Source organism: Rattus norvegicus, chromosome 17, assembly GCF_036323735.1.
Source record: "Rattus norvegicus strain BN/NHsdMcwi chromosome 17, GRCr8, whole genome shotgun sequence".
NCBI classification, from domain to species: Eukaryota; Metazoa; Chordata; class Mammalia; order Rodentia; family Muridae; genus Rattus; species Rattus norvegicus.
Window position 1 is genome coordinate 2,955,735 of NC_086035.1, and position 16,558 is coordinate 2,972,292.

The 16,558-nt window shown below is 43.3% G+C and overlaps 1 protein-coding gene across 2 annotated transcripts in view; it reads right to left on the minus strand.

The window, feature by feature from the left end:
- Zfp431l10 (zinc finger protein 431 like 10) overlaps positions 1–15,750 on the minus strand; it is a 104,182-nt gene extending 88,432 nt beyond the window's left edge. Inside the window, exon 1 of one of the 2 annotated variants that reach the window (XM_063276856.1) lies at positions 8,650–15,750. In XM_063276856.1, coding sequence (XP_063132926.1) covers positions 8,650–8,727 — 78 coding nt within the window. In that variant the 5' untranslated portion in view covers positions 8,728–15,750. The remainder of the gene's footprint in view (positions 1–8,649) is intronic. The other variant, XM_063276855.1, reaches the window with a different exon arrangement.
- Between the last annotated feature and the right edge of the window lie 808 nt (positions 15,751–16,558).

A 16,558-nucleotide genomic window follows, 5' to 3' on the forward strand; every position in this document is an offset into this window, starting at 1 on the left:
CAAGCACTAGGAGATACTTGTGACCGTATTTTCCTGGTTTTATCTCAGTGAAGTTCACTTCGACTTCTCGTTAAACTTTCTAGGTCTCTTTGCCCTGTTTGTTTACTAAGCATTCACTTATTGACATACCTTATACTTTTTACTGCCTCTCTGGCTAGAATCTTAAAGTCTATTACATATATCTTAACTACTTGGACAAACTTTTTATCTAAGTGAGTCCATTTCTGTATTTGGCAAAGTGAGTCTTTTGTTTGTTCTCTGAGGAATATAGTTTTCCCTCAAGTGTGCCATTGTCTTTTTTTCGTTTAAGCAATTTGGGCCTTTTCTTCTGTTGTACATTCTAAGTGAGGCCATCCCTTAGTCCAATCCCAGTTCCCAGTGGCTGTCTCTTGCAGGCCTGTAACCAGGATAGGCTCCTGCATAGCCATTTCCCGAGCCACTTTATCTGCTTTGTTACTGCCTCATGCCACTGAATTTCTTCCTTCCTGATGTCCTGGGCAATAAATAATACTCACAGTTGCTGGCTTCATCAGGGCATCCAACAAATGGCAAAGGCATCTGCAGTGCTGATGTGCTGGGGGGTAGAGGTTCAGCCATTCCAGATGACATTGTGTTGTCCACCATGGCAACACCCACTTATCTCTGACCTTCATGAAGAGAACTGTTCCCGTCTGTGGACAAGGTAGCTTCAGCTTTCAGCAGGTGTCGGTCAGTCAGTCACAGAGGTCTTCCCTCCACCCATGGGCTTCTGCCAGTGCTTGACACTCGTGCTGTGGTGGCTCCAGGTCAGGATTGGGCAGCAAGGTGACCAGATTGCCCCCAACAGGTGGAGAATCTAGTCCATGGCAGCTGACCAGTGGTCCCATCCTCTGGGACATTTCATTTAAAGGCAAAACATCAGCCACTCTACCACAGTTTAAGTCCTGGATTGGGTGATAATTGTTAGTGCCCAGCTGGCAGGAGTGATGTGTTCCAGGCAGAACAGCACTAAGCCACACACCTCCCAGCATCAAGTACTGGTGCACTGAGACAGGTCTTAAGCTCCACATACACAGTCTGCAGATATGCATACACATGGCCTCACCCAGCCATTTCAGCCCAGGCAAGCCATTTTGGAGAGCAAATTTCTCATGAGCAAGGGATAGGGGCAGTCAGGGATGACCATGAACTAGTGGGTTACCCGGCCCACGCCAAGGTCCACTGTTCTTCGGGCAGTCCATAAGTATTGTTTGTTGCCAGTAGTCCCCTGTACCCAAGGTCTTTTGCTGGACACTAGTCCATTTGGGCGTAGGAGCACAGAGTGTTAGGCCCCCCGTATTTACAAAACAACTGGGCGGGCTTCCCTTCTATCTTTGTGCATAGCCAGCACTCTAGGACCGAGAGGCTTGCCTTCGGGGCCACTGGAGAGGCCCCTCTTGTTCTTCCTGGGGCAGTCTCTGACCCAGTGTCCTTTTTCTTTGCATTAGGCACACTGATCTTTAGCCAGGAATTCTCTTCTGTTGCCAGGTACTGTCTTCCTAGGTTCCCTAACTACTGTGGCCAGTATATGTTCCTCTCTTGTCTTTTATCTCTCTTTAGTTCTCTAGCTTCCTCTTCTTTTTGTCTCTTTTCTTCCCTAGCTTTCTGTTCTTTTTGTCCTCTTTCTTTCTTTCTTTCTTTTTTCAGTCTCTCTGTCTGCATCTTCTTCTACAGCTATTAAGTGTTGTCCACTTTTGTGCACAGACCCTGAACCACACATCAACCTTATTTTCTCTGCAACTTACAATAACTCTCTCAGTGACTTAGCTTAACCCTTCAAGTTTCTGTAACTTTTTCTTCATATCTTTTCCTTACTTTAGCCAAATTGGTGGGGCGTTTTTTCAGCCCCTCAGAGACACACCATTGGAGTCTGACGGTAGACCTGGCACTCCCTACCTTCAGGCATATTGAAGTCAACAGGCAGAAGTGAGGGCCTTCCATCCGTGTCTGGAACATTTTTTTCTGGCCTCTAGTAGGATTCTGTATTTCCTGTAACAGCTACTAACAAGCATCTCAAGTGGGATGGTGAGAAACCAAGAAGAGAATCTAGAGAATAGAGGTCCACTGAAGAGGACAAATAGCATTTAGTCACACAGCTAAACCAGGAGGCCTTTTTTGGACAAAACGGTCATTAAAAAATAAGCACAAGCTTTGTCTGTGAAACAGAAAGGCGAGCAGAGAGGCAGCTGATCGGTTACCGACTATCTCTCTGGACTTAGATTTTCCCTCAAGGAGTATCTCTCTTCAGTGTCAGCTTGGTGGCTTTGCCTCTCAAGAGAACCAGCCTCCAAATGACACTAGGCTTCTAGTCTGTCCCTTCCTTAGAAGCTGTGAATGTTTAAGCAACAGGGAGAATTTTTCTTCAGGATCTAAGGTAAAGCTTTCAGGTTCTTGTTAATGTCTGCTTCGGACAGGGTCACTCACTAACCTGGAGTCCTTCATACACAACTGTTAATAGCAACTAGACTGGAAAAGGGGAGTAAAGGGAGGGGCATCAATCCTTGGAGAGGAGGCTCAAGAGAGAAAGATAAAACTCCCTGGCAGAAAACAATTTTTCTCAAGCAAATTATTTTTAACTTTTAAGTTAAGCACCAAGAGGACCAAGTAAAACTCTTTGACGAACAAAGCAAACAGTTCCATGATTTCAAACACAGTCATCAGTCCAAGATTTCAAAAACGAAACAAAAGCCAAAAAGACACTTGACAATACCACAGAAAACAAACCAGACAAACGAGACCAAGACAAAGTATCCTATAACCAATTTCCACAGATGCCTGGTACCTTCAGTAGCTGCACTTCAGTACACTGCAGCTTAACCTTAGCTGCTTCTGGGATGAGACGGACTATCTGATTCTACCTCCCAACAGGATTCCAGAGTGTCCTCTTGCCCTAACGTCTGTCCGACGGTCCACCATTAAAGACAAAGGGGTTGTCACAGTGTGCCCCATGGCAAAGAAAAAGAACACCAAACACAGAAACAGAATACAGAAAACAGACACTAACACGTCCAAGCACACTCGTCCGTGCCTATACTTAAATAGGCAGCCAAACTCGACCACTGACAGAGTGGGATTCCTTGTCCACTCCTGCCTAGGTAAAAGAAGCACTCCGTCTGCTTTGTTCCAGAAAACTTCAGTCAGGTCCTCCTGACTGTCCACAGTCGGGCTCTTCCGACCGTTCTCCACCCATGGAAGGTCTTCCAGGGTTGCAGCTTGCGGGCCCGGGGTGTCCCCCCTTCCACGGCCAGAGGATCCTTACGGACCAAAAAGGCTACTGCACAGACTGGGATTCCACATCCACTCTCCTAGGAGGCAACACAAAGTGGGATTCCACATCCACTCTCCTCTCCTATTTCAGACCGGTACCAACACACACATATACACACATAGCGGCGCCGCTTACACAGAAACACTCGGACAAAAATTTAACTCACCTCCATGGGGTCTTCGTAGTCTGGGGTGGTCGCGAAGATCCGGGGCGAGCCCCCAAATGAAAGATTCCTGAAGAGAGACCCTTATTCAAGTCTTGGGAAATCGCAGACCCCAGACACAAAGAGACCATTTTGGATGTAATAAGCAAAGGCGAGGTTTACTATGGAGATCTATTACGGAGATCTCCGGGCCGACACATATCCCGAGCAGGAGACAGAGGTGTCGACCCGGACTTTTAGAAGCAAGGGGTTTTTATAGGGTGAGGAACCGGGGAATGGGCAGAGTTGGCACAGCTATAAGTGATTGGCACATTCAAACATAGCAGTGAGATTACAACACAGCAGAAGAGTACGTGCTGACTGGAGCTTACAGGATTTTAGAAGCCAGGGGCTTATCAGGGTTTGAAGGACATCTGGTTAAAGTGTCACTCTGAGTAAGCTGGGGGAGATGCCCTCCTGTCAGATGGTTTATGAGTCAGTCCTGATAGCTTGGGCTGGTTCCTGTATTCCTTTTTTTTTATCCTTATGGTCTGTTAGTCCTAGCGGCAGGGCGGGCCCCGTCATGTCTGGACTTGCCTGGGCTTGTTTTTCACAGTGTTTAGCCCTGAGTCTGTGAATTTTGAAACTTACCCCTTAAATCTGTATAAATTTCCTTTCAAAGCCATATTTTCTGACAATCCGGGTGAACAACCATGTGTATCCAGCATCCTAATCTCTAAGATGCTTGGTTACCATGCTACTTACGTGAGGGAGGCAGTCTCTCCCTGAGGTAAACTCTACTCAGTGTGATTCACTATTTCCCAGGCATTGGAAAATCCTTTACATCAAAGATACTATACTCTTTTCATCACAGCTTAATATCAATGTCTACTCCAGGAACTTTGAAAGTGGTAAAGTCACAGTACAGAAAGGGACAGAATAAAAGGAAGTTGATAATTTCCCTTCTTTGACAATACTTAATATTACGAATGAACAGTAAGGTAATCAATTTTAGATGATTGATGAGCATCTGACTGGCCCATTTTTGGGCCTACACACCAGGCTATCAAGAATCTGAATAAAACATTGAACTTAGTATGAAACCAAGATACTGTAGTTACACTAGTCCTACGAAATAGAAGATCTGCATAATGCAATGTGGCCCATCGACTCAAGGGAGAAAAAAAGAGGCAGCTGGGCAAAGAATTATGGGAGGGGGTAACCGGGAGGAGGGCAGTGTTCAGAATGTAAACTGAATACATAAAAGAAATAAATCAATTTATTAAAAAGCAGGGGATGGCTTTTATACTCAAGCTCAAGGCCTAGGTACATAGCATGTGCTTACAGAAGTAGAATCTTTTTTCAGATAGTGACTTAGTTCACTATCACCCAGTTAAGAGAACATACCAGGAACACTGGAAACCATGTATGATGTCGAAATCACAAGAATGTACATGAAGAACAAGTCAAAAAAAAAAAAAAAAAAAAAAAAAAAAAGAAGGTAACTTTTACCTTGGAATCAAATTTTACCATTAAGATTAGTTAGTAAAGGAAAGAAAAACCGAAATATCCTGGCCTATCACAAATACAGTTCTGAATATTTCCTTTGTTTGAGACAGGGTCTGATTTAGAACCCCAGCTGACTTTGATTTGATGGGCACACTATAATGTATAACACATATTAAAAGTATAGTAGATGGTAGTAGATGGCAGTCTGTGTTTAAGCAAGCACCTTTCAACAAATATTCCTAGCATCAAAATCTTCTACAGAAGAGAGAGCTGAGAAGTCATTTGACGTTGGTCTCATTATTACTAAAGGAGAACATTTTTAACAGGATTTTTCCTCACGGCAGCCTAGACTTGTCAATCTTGGGATCACTCCAACCCTTAAAGGATTTGCACTGATGCTAACTGCTCTACAGCTAGATGTAGAAGAAAGTCCTCCCTGGTTTGTGTAGTTGGAAGGGGAAATTTACTGTGTTCCGATCATCCACACAACTCTACTGTATGGTTAATTTTCACTGATATCATAAAATAGGCCGTGGCCAACAGGAATCGTTATTGAAAGCATTGAATTGGACTTGCACTTCTAAAGGATTAGAGTCCATGATAGCAATGTAGGCACATGGCAACAAGAAGACCAAAGAGCTCACTGATTGAATCTCAGACAGGATGGAGACAGCAACTCAGATTTAAAAAAACTATAAATTAAAATATCAAACAATTGGCACTGGTAAGATGGTTCGGTGGTTAAGAGCACTGACTGCTTTTCCAGGTAGACTGAATTCAATTCCCAGCAACCACTGGGTGGCTCACTACCATCTGTACTGGGATCTGATGCCCTCTACTGGTTTATCTGAAGACAGCTACAGTGTACACATAGACATAAAATAATAATTCTTTTAAAAAATGTATTTTTAGAAACATTCCAAAATTTATGATGGGGAAGCTGATCCAAGGGTATGTGCCATCTTATAGAACATAGAGTTATCAATAGGATAATAAAGAAATAGAAAACACACAGACACAGTAAGACACAAAGATACAATAATCAAGACTGCGTGCAGTCTTGCTGACATAATGAGGGAACGGAGAGAAATGCCATGAACAAAAGCACAAAATATAGTCAGGCTTTCATCAAACACTTAAGGAGACTCTGCCAGGCATAATGTCAACTTGACCATCATTACCTATGTGTGTATGTATGAAAAATTTAAACAGAACACAGACTTCACAGCCACCACAAAAATACCTCAAACTGCCCTCTAATCTGTTTATTTCTTACCGTCAGTAGCTACTGATCTTTCTCTCAAGAGTGCTTCCCATCACCGCCTGTCTATCAGTTTCTAAACAATTAGTAAAATGTAGCAGGCAAAACAATATGAAGTGTTCACAAGTCCTAGGAACCAGACCGTCATTTCTTAGAAATTATCTTTTGACTTCACAACAAAGGCACTGTTCATCCCTAATATTAAGTACTATCACAACAGCTGGAAAAAACCCAGATGTCCCGCAGCAGAGGAATGGATACAGAAAATGTGGTACATCTACACAATGGAGTACTACTCAGCTATTAAAAACAATGACACCATGAAATTCACACGCAAATGGATGGAACTAGAAAATATCTTCTTGAGTGAGGTAACCCAGTCACAAAAGAATAAATATGGTATGAACTCATTGATAACTAGAGGTTAGACAAAAAGCTCAGAATACCTACAATACAACTCACAGACCATATGAAATGCAAGAAGGAAGACCAATGTGGATGCTTCAGTCCTACTTAGAAGAGGGAATAAAAAAATTACAGGAGCAGAAAGAGGGAGAGGGAAAGGCTGGGCGGGCAGTGGAGGTGGGAGAGCATTAGTTGTGGGGAGAGATAGGAAAGAAGTACAGAGGGTCAGGAAATGGAAGGGAAGTATGTAGCAGTGGGGAATGAGGAACTGGGAGTAGCCACTAGAAAGCCCTAGATGCTAGGAAAGCAAGAGGCTCCCAGCACACAACTGGGATGGCATTGGCTGAAATACCCAACAAAGGGGAAAGAGAACCTGTAGAGACCATATGCAGACCCAGTTGAGGAATGGGGCCACACACACATCTCAAAAATATTAACACACAATTGTTCCTGTCTAAGGGAAATGCAGGGACAGAGAATGGAGCAGAGACTGAAGGAAAGGCCATCCAGAGACTGCCCCCCCATGCTGATCCATGTTATCTGCAGACACCAAACCCAGACACTATTGCTGATGCCAAGAAGCATGAGCTGACAGGAGCCTGCTATGGCTGCTCCCTGAGGGGCTCGGCCAGAGCCTGACCAATACAGATGTGGATGCTCACAGCCAACCATCGGACTGAGTGAGCACTAGGACAGCAGAGAGGACTTAGGGGAAAGACTGAAGAAGCTGAAGGGGTTTGCAACCCCATAGCAAGAACAACATTATCAACCAATCAGATTCCCCTAGAGCTACCAGGGATGAACCACCAACCAAAGAGAACACATGGAGGGATCCATGGCCCCAGCTGTTCACATACCAGAGGATGGCCTTATCTGACATCAATGGGTGCAGGGAAGGCCCTTTGTCCTGTGGAGACGCTGCCCCTATGTAGGGGAATGCTAGGGAGGTGAGGCAGGAGTTTGTGGGGGCGCACGAGAGGGATATCATAGGAGGTTTGCAGAGGGGAAACCAGGAAGAGGGATAACATTTGAAATGTAAATAAATCAAATAACCAATAAAAATGAACGAATTAATAAGAAATGAAATGTAAAATGTGAAATCAATCGTTGACTCTTTCAAAAGAAAAACATTATTAATAATAAGAAAATCCCCACATATCCGTACCAATTTGGAATAAGTAAGGGCCATTCCCTGGCAGAGAGAATGGCTTTGACCTGGACCCTATGTGCAATGTTAGGTGCTAGATATGTAACATAACACACAGCTGGAAGAGACGGCATTCGTCTCAACCCACTGAGCTGAAGTAATTGTGCAAGAGGATTGGACACAGCTGCAAAGGGGTACCCTCCAGTTGGAAATTCAATATGCATTGATCAAGCCAACCTCCCCAAAACATATGATTTTGTATAGAACTTAGGTGAGTTTATCCATATTTGCTTGTATAAAAGTCTTTCTTCTGTGAGTGTGTCTCTCTTCTCCTGGCTCATAAAAGTTTATTGCTCCAAACTTCCCCCAAGCCTATCAAGTGAGTGCATCTGGACTTGAGGGAAAGGATCTAGCAATCAATCCTTTACTCAATTACCCGATTCCCTTTTAGTAGACAACGTTTGAGAAAAACTTGGAAATAAACATTAAAGTCACCTTTCAAAGTGTGTCTGTCACTTTTCTCCCTGTGACTTCAACTACCAGGCTGGAAGTTAGAGCAGCCCAGTTCACTGGAGATAGAAGAAAAGCTACTTAACCCCCCTGCTGTTTTAAGGTGAGGGGCTACACACCAGAGATTGCAGTTTACAGTCTGGCCTCTGAGGAACTCAGGAAAGTCTGCTACAGCTGCAAAGTGCCTTAGACTCAAAATAGGTAAAACGGCAACCCTAAATATCTCGCATGACCAAGTCTTGCCCCCGCGGACATTCTTCCCCCTCCGCAGCCTCAAAAGAAACCAAAAAGAAAGAACAGCCAGGGTTGGCCCCCTGCATCCCACCACACCGAGTCCTGCGGCTGAGCCGCCCACTCCTTCTCGTTTTGGGCAGCGGTCACCTACTCACCATGTCCCGACTTAGTAGATTGCCAGCACGTCCATAAGACACCCGGCAGCCGACATCAAAACACATCAGGCCAATCATTCAAGCCCGCTAAGCAACTCAGAAAAATCGGCTGCTGGAAACAGGGCACCAGGAAGTACACTCCTCTTCTACAAGTGGACGTCCTGCCTGGAGGCCCTGATTGGCCAGTGAATCTTGAGTGACATGAATCCCTCCCGTAGGATTAGAGTGCGATGAAGGCACACAGCATAGCGTTTCCTGGCCCGGGATTCTAGTCCAGGAGCTTACCCTTCTCAGAGCTGCAAGATTTTTATTTCAGTATCTCTTTAGCGTGTCTTCCAATAACCTAACTTTCTGCCGTCCAGCACTCAGCAGGAGTTTCTTCCTCCTGCTCTTGCTGCTGTTGCTGCTCCTCAATCAAGAGGGATAACTTGCAAGGTACAGTATTCAGCTTGGAGCAGACAGTAGTATAGGTTCCAAGGATAGTAACAATTAAAGAGAGACTTTAGGACACAAAGCGTGATGTTTGTTTCTCTGATTGTACGCTGACGTCGGGAAAATTGCAGCTAATATTCAACTGCTACATGTGAGACTGCAAACAACCCAGGGAGAAAAGCAGGGAATGGATGCCGACAGCTACGGAGCACTAATGTTAGAAGCACATCTTCCTCAGTGGAAGGTGAAACATCATATCTGTGTTAGTAAAGGTTTTCCAGATGAACAGACCTAATACAATGGAAATGTCTATGTGTGCATGGAGTGGATATATAAGAATGGCTCGCAGAATGTGGTCCAACTAGTAAAACAAAAACTGTATTGGAAGAAATTTGAAGAATACAGCAGTAGCTGTGTGTCTCAGCTCGTCTTTACCATATGCCAGAATTAAAGAGAAGGAGATGCAAATGCCAGAAAAATAAAATGATCTTTCTAGCCAGTGTAGGGGAAGAAGAGAAAGAACTACCAACTTCAATATCCTTTATACATGGAAGCGCCCACCACAAGCTATGGCCTAGACTAATTTTTTCTTGTCAATCAATACCTCCAGATTAAAGAAGATATTTCCCATCTTGAATATTGCAAATAATAACAATCCCTCAGAGTGCCCATCTGTTTGGTTTTAGGGAACTGAACTCGTGTAACTAGAGTAATTTGAACTACCTGCATTAGTGTCAACAACAGTTCACAGTAAGTTCAGGTCTTTGTCCATATTCTTCTTTCTTTACATTTGTTTCTACTTTATTTATTTTCTTAGATATTTTATGTATTTACATTTCAAATGTTATCTCCTTTTCCCCCTCTCCTATACCCCCACCCCCCTACCCTTGCTTCTATGAGGATGCTCCCACCCCCACACATCGATTCCAAACTAACGCCCTGGCAATACACTTTCCAGATTCTCATTTGCCTGGTCTGTGGACCAGAGTAATGGTCAGTCAGGATGATTATCGACCAAGGGAAATTGATGACGTCACTACTCATGGCTAATGTCAAGTACTGCCAATGCAGGAAAACTTTCACCTTCAGAGCCAAGCCTAGAGGAGATGCAGGACTGTCCTCCCATCATGTGGCCTTAGAGTGGATATTAAGTGGATATTAGCCCAAAAGCTCAAATTACCCAAGATACAATCCACAGACCACATGACGTTCAAGAAGGACAAGCAAAGTGTGGATGCTTAACTCCTTCTTAAAAGGAGGGTATATGGAAGAAAAGTTTGGAGAAGGGACAGAAGGAACAGCCATTCAGAGCCATATATATCCAACAAAACGAAATAAGATTAATGAAGCTAAGAACTGCATGCTGACAGGAGCCAAATATAGCTGTCTCCTCAGAGGCACAGAAAGAACATGTCCAATACAGAGGCGAATGCAAGCAGCAAACCATTGAACTGAGAATGGGATCCCTGTTGGAAGAATTAGAGAAAAGATTGAAAACCCTGAAGGGGCTTTCCACCTCATAACAACAACAGAGCTCCCAGGGACTAAACCACTACCAAGGACTGTACCTGAACTAACCCATGGCTCCAGCTTGATAATGTAGCAGAGGATGGCCTTGCTGGGCAACAATAGCAGGAAAATCCCTTGGTCGGACCAAGGGTGAACACCCCCAGTATAAAGGAAAGTCAGGAGGGTGGGAAGGGAGGGTGGTTGGGGTGGGGAACACCCGTATAATGAAGGAGAGGGGGATAGGATAGAGGGTTTATGTCCGGGAATCTGGGAAAGGGAATAACATTTGAAATGTAAACAAAAAAGTATCCAATAAAAGACAAAAATGGCACAGAATATCACTTCCCATTCCAATAAACAGGCATGGGTACATCAGTAGATGGAGCAAGAAACCTGCATGTCAAAGGCAAGTCCTATGGCTCTGTCTCAGACATATGTGGCTTACATTTTAAGGGGCAACTTGTAACATAGCTGTTGTTTTGGTTACTTCTACATTGTGTATGCAGCTCTCCATAGCAGATGTCTCATGTTTTGTATCTCAGTGTCATGTGGTCAGGAAATACAACTGAAGCTTCATCCTCATGACCTCAAGTAATGAACTCAACAGGCTCATCAATGGGGCTCTGACTCTGCAGAACAGAGATGGCTGGAAGAGTGCTGAATTGGAACCACAGAGCAAGCATCCATGACCTTTGCATCCTTCTTGTTTCCAACCCACAAGAAATAAGTGGTCTTCTTGAGTCTGGCTTCTAAACTGGGCTGGACCCCATCACAGATGAATAACAGTTGTAGAATCTTTTACTGGGACTAGGAATCACTTTGTCTACTCCTTCCATTAATTGGAGGGTTAGTAGGAAAGCGTGTTACTCTCATGGCATCTTCTAAGATTTCAAGTCCATAGAAAGGATCTTCTGTTTAATGGTGATAATCTCCTTGCATTTCAATTTATGCTTTCCTTTCAGCACTTGATGGTCATTTGAAACTACCTTTTGTTCTGGATAATCCACAAACTTTGATTTCACTCCTACCGAACTTGTCGAGTTATTTCATTTGGAACTTCTACAAACTGGACCTCAATATTCCCTACAAGTCCGTGTACCACACACTATAAGCTTCAGTGTGTGCACTGCATAGAGAGAGTATCAGCAACACTGAAATAGATAGAAATCCAGATTCACCCCTCCTCAAGGAATGCCCTCTCACTGAGGAAAGAAAGCCCAGTGCATCTCCCCAGATCAACACATATACCAACAAAACAGTGTGGATCACAGCTCATCCTAGTCTAACACATTAGACTCTGATAGATCCACCAGGGTACTCTTCCATGTCTGGGGTCTGGGATCTGGGGTCCTCACACTCACCGCGGTGGGACTGTGATCTTCCTCAGATTTCCTAATGGATGTGTCTAAGGGGAATCCTAGAAGACACTGCTTGCTATCTCCCACTGGTGTGTCTGACTGCTCAGCCTCCCCATATCCCTCATTAGCTTGAACCACACAGCTAAGTCTTAAAAACTTAGCATCTCCCCTACTGGAGGTATGCTGATCAAGCAACTGAGACAAAACAGGTCTCCTGTGATCTACACTTCCACACGAAGTTGTCAGTGATGTCAATTCCTACACAGGATCCTCTTTGTTTGTAGTTACCCCCCAACCCCCGCCCCACGCCAAGGACAGAGACCTCAGAGAACACTAATGAAAGGTCCTTTCTCCTTCCTACTGTCCACTCTTGGAACATCTTGGAAGGTGTTGTAAGACTGTCTTTCAGGAGTGGGTCCCAGAGTCTCACCCACCAATCTTGTGTGTTTACTTTAAAAGGTATGAATTAACACTCGTTAGGAAATTACAAAATCACACACCCTAAGTCAGGCAGGACTTTATTCATAAAGGTGAGCCCTGCAGATGAAGGCTTTAAACTTCAATTAGTCTGTGATCTAGCTGTTGCCTACCCTGTTTCACTCTGCATTGTACACAGGACACTCTTCCTCCTGCACACTTCTGAGGGAGGAGTCCTGTTCCACATGCAAATCCTTTCCCTGTTACTGCAATGCACAGTTCAGTCCATGACTCAAATAGGTAATTTTAAAACTCGGTTGAGGTACTGCCCTTTATCTTAAGAATTTGGAAACTTAAGTCAAGAAGAAAGCAAGGCCATTGTTCTGGGGACCAATACACATGCTGTAGGCCACCTGCTTCACTTCAATTTTCCTTCCTCCACCTTACCTCACTTTTCTCCTTCTCCCTAAACCTTTTCAGTTCCACCTTCCCCTCCCCAGCCCAATAACCTGCTCTAGCCTATATTTTACATGTTAAAATGGGGAGAAGTTTCCATCGAAAGACACCTGAATATGTGAATACTCCTCATCCTAGGCAGCCCCTCTGGGAGAAGTGGAATTAACACCAAACTACAAACAGCACCAGAGCAATCCACAGTGCCTCTATTTCCTAAGCAATGGAAGATCCTACATCATAGATTCTCCTGTTCCCTTAAGAGATTAAATTCCAGTGCTACCCAGCCTTGAGGTTGATTTTAAATGGCAAGGGACAAGTTCTGGAGGACACTGAAAAGCTAGGTCTCCGCATTTGGCATCCTGCCCATGATGTTTCTGACAGAAACCCCTTGCTCCAAAGGCTTTGCACAGATGCAGCTCCCAAACGGAACACATGAGAACACCTAATGGCTAGGACCACACGGAATCTACAAGATGGCTGCTAGTTCTGACCAAGCCCATGCATGGGAGGGCCACCTCCCTGCCCCCCCCTTCTCAGTCCAGTGCTAATTCAGGTTAAGGGCAGTGGTTACATGCTCACCATGATTGGACTTGGTAGTTCAGGGTTGGCACTCCGGTAAGGCACTCAGCAGCAGAGTTCAAAGCATGTCCCACCAACCATTCAAACCTGCTCAGTAATAGAGTGGAACTTGCAGCAGGAACAAAAGAGCCCGGAAGAACACTCCTTTTCTTCTGATTGGAGGGTCCTTAAAAACGCCCTGACTGGCCAGTGAATCTTGAGTGACATAAGCACCTCCATTAGGATTAGAGTGCGCTGAAGGCACAGAGTAGCAAGTTTTCTGGCCCATCATTGTACTCTAGGAGATGACCCTTTTTAGATCTGCAAGATTTGTGTTTCAGTATCCCATTTGTCTGTCCTCCAATAGCCGACCTTTCTGTCTTCCACCACTAAGCAGGAATTTATTCCCCCTCCTTCTTCTACTCCTTGTCCTCATCTTCCTCTTCCTAGTGCTGCTCCTCCTCTTCCTGGTGTATTTCTTCTCCTCCTCTTCCTCATATTTTTTTTTTTTCCTTTTTTCGGAGCTGGGGACCGAACCCAGGGCCTTGCGCTCGCTAGGCAAGCGCTCTACCTCTGAGCTAAATCCCCAACCCCCATCTTCTTTTTCTCCTACTCCTTGTTGTTTTGTTCCTCTTCTTGTTCTTTTTCCCCTTTCTCCCCTGCCCCTCCTCCTCCTCTCATGCTAAACCCCCTTGAATCAAGATGGATAACTTCTAAAGTCCAATATTCACTATATGACCCCTTGGCAGAATGGTTCCAAGGATATTAATAATTAAAGAGAGCTTTTAGGACACAAAATATGATGTTTGTTTTTGTAATTTCACATTTGCATAAGGAAAATTGTAGCTAATATTCATCTGCTATACAATGTAAGGGTCTGAAAATTGTTGAAGACCCCAGACTCTCATAGTATACAAAAACAAAGAGGGCTTATTGTGCAGAAACAATCATCATTCAGGGGTCAATCATGATTTGAAATAGCAACCCCAGAGAAATGACACTCTGGAGCCACAGGTTGTCAGTGGTCTGCATGCCTTTGTCATGAACTTCTAACCATATAATGAAATAGGGTTGCCCAGTGCAGATGGCCCCATAATAAATGGTAAAGCCCAACATAAGGAGGCAAGCTACACCCTAGAAAAAGCAAGAAACTAATCGTCTTGGCAACAAAACAAAGAGAAGAAAAGCACACAAACATAACCTCACATCCAAATATGAATATAACAGGAATATAATACATCAGTATTCCTTAATATCTCTCAACATCAATGGCCTCAACTCCCCAATAAAAAGACATAGATTAACAAACTGGATACGCAATGAGGACCCTGAATTCTGCTGCCTACAGGAAACACACCTCAGAGACAAAGACAGATACTACCTCAGAGTAAAAGGCTGGAAAACAAATTTCCAAGCAAATGGCCCGAAGAAGCAGGCTGGAGTAGCCATTCTAGTATCAAATGAAATCAATTTTCAACTAAAAGTCATTAAAAAAGATAAGGAAGGACACTTCATATTCATCAAAGGAAAAATCCACCAAGATGAACTCTCAATCCTAAATATCTATGCCCCAAATACAAGGGAACCTACATACATAAAAGAAACCTTACTAAAGCTCAAACCACACATTGAACCTCACAAAATAATAGTAGGAGATTTCAACACCCCACTCTCATCAATGGACAGATCATGGAAACAGAAATTAAGCAGAGATGTAGACAGACTATGAGAAGTCATGAACCAAATGGACTTAACAGATATTTATAGAATATTCTATCTTAAAGCAAAAGAATATACATTCTTCTCAGCTCCTCATGGTACCTTCTCCAAAACTGACCATATAATTGGTCAAAAAGGGCCTCAACAGGTACAGAAAGATAGAAATAATCCCATGCATGCTATCAGACCACCACAGCCTAAAGCTGGTCTTAAATAATAATAAGGGAAGAATGCCCACATATATGTGGAAGTTGAACAATGCTCTACTCAACGATAACCTGGTCAAGGAAGAAATAATGAAAGAAATTAAAGACTTCTTAGAATTTAATGAAAATGAAGGTACAACATACCCAAACTTATGGGACACAATGAAAGCTGTGCTAAGAGGAAAACTCATAGCTCTGAGTGCCTAAAGAAGGAAACAGGAGAGAGCATATGTCAGCAGCTTGACAGCACACCTAAAAGCTCTAGAACAAAAAGAAGCAAATATACCCAGGAGGAGTAGAAGACAGGAAATAATCAAACTCAGAGCTGAAATCAGCCAAGTAGAAAAAAAAGGACCATAGAAAGAATCAACAGAACCAAAAGTTGGTTCCTTGAGAAAATCAACAAGATAGATAAACCCTTAGCCAGACTAACAAGAGGACACAGAGAGTGTGTCCAAATTAACAAAATCAGAAATGAAAAGGGAGACATAACTACAGATTCAGAGGAAATTCAAAAAAATCATCAGATCTTACTATAAAAGCCTATATTCAACAAAACTTGAAAATCTGCAGGAAATGGACAATTTCCTAGACAGATACCAGGTACCGAAGTTAAATCAGGAACAGATAAACCAGTTAAACAACCCCATAACTCCTAAGGAAATGGAAGCAGTCATTAAAGGTCTCACAACCAAAAAGAGCCCAGGTCCAGACGGGTTTAGTGCAGAATTCTATCAGACCTTCATAGAAGACCTCATACCAATATTATCCAAACTATTCCACAAAATTGAAACACATGGAGCACTACCAAATTCCTTCTATGAAGCCACAATTAATCTTATACCTAAACCACACAAAGACCCAACAAAGAAAGAGAACTTCAAAACAATTTCCCTTATGAATAGCGACACAAAAATACTCAATAAAATTCTGGCAAACCGAATCCAAGAGCACATCAAAACAATCATACACCATGATCAAGTAGGCTTCATCCCAGGCATGCAGGGATGGTTTAGTATAGGGAAAACCATCAACGTGATCCAATATATAAACAAACTGAAAGAACAAAACCACATGATCATTTCATTAGATGCTGAGAAAGCATTTGACAAAATTCAACACCCCTTCATGATAAAAGTCCTGGAAAAAATAGGAATTCAAGGCCCATACCTAGACATAGTAAATGCTATATACAGCAAACCAGTTGTTAACATTAGACTAAATGGAGAGAAACTTGAAGCAATCCCACTAAAA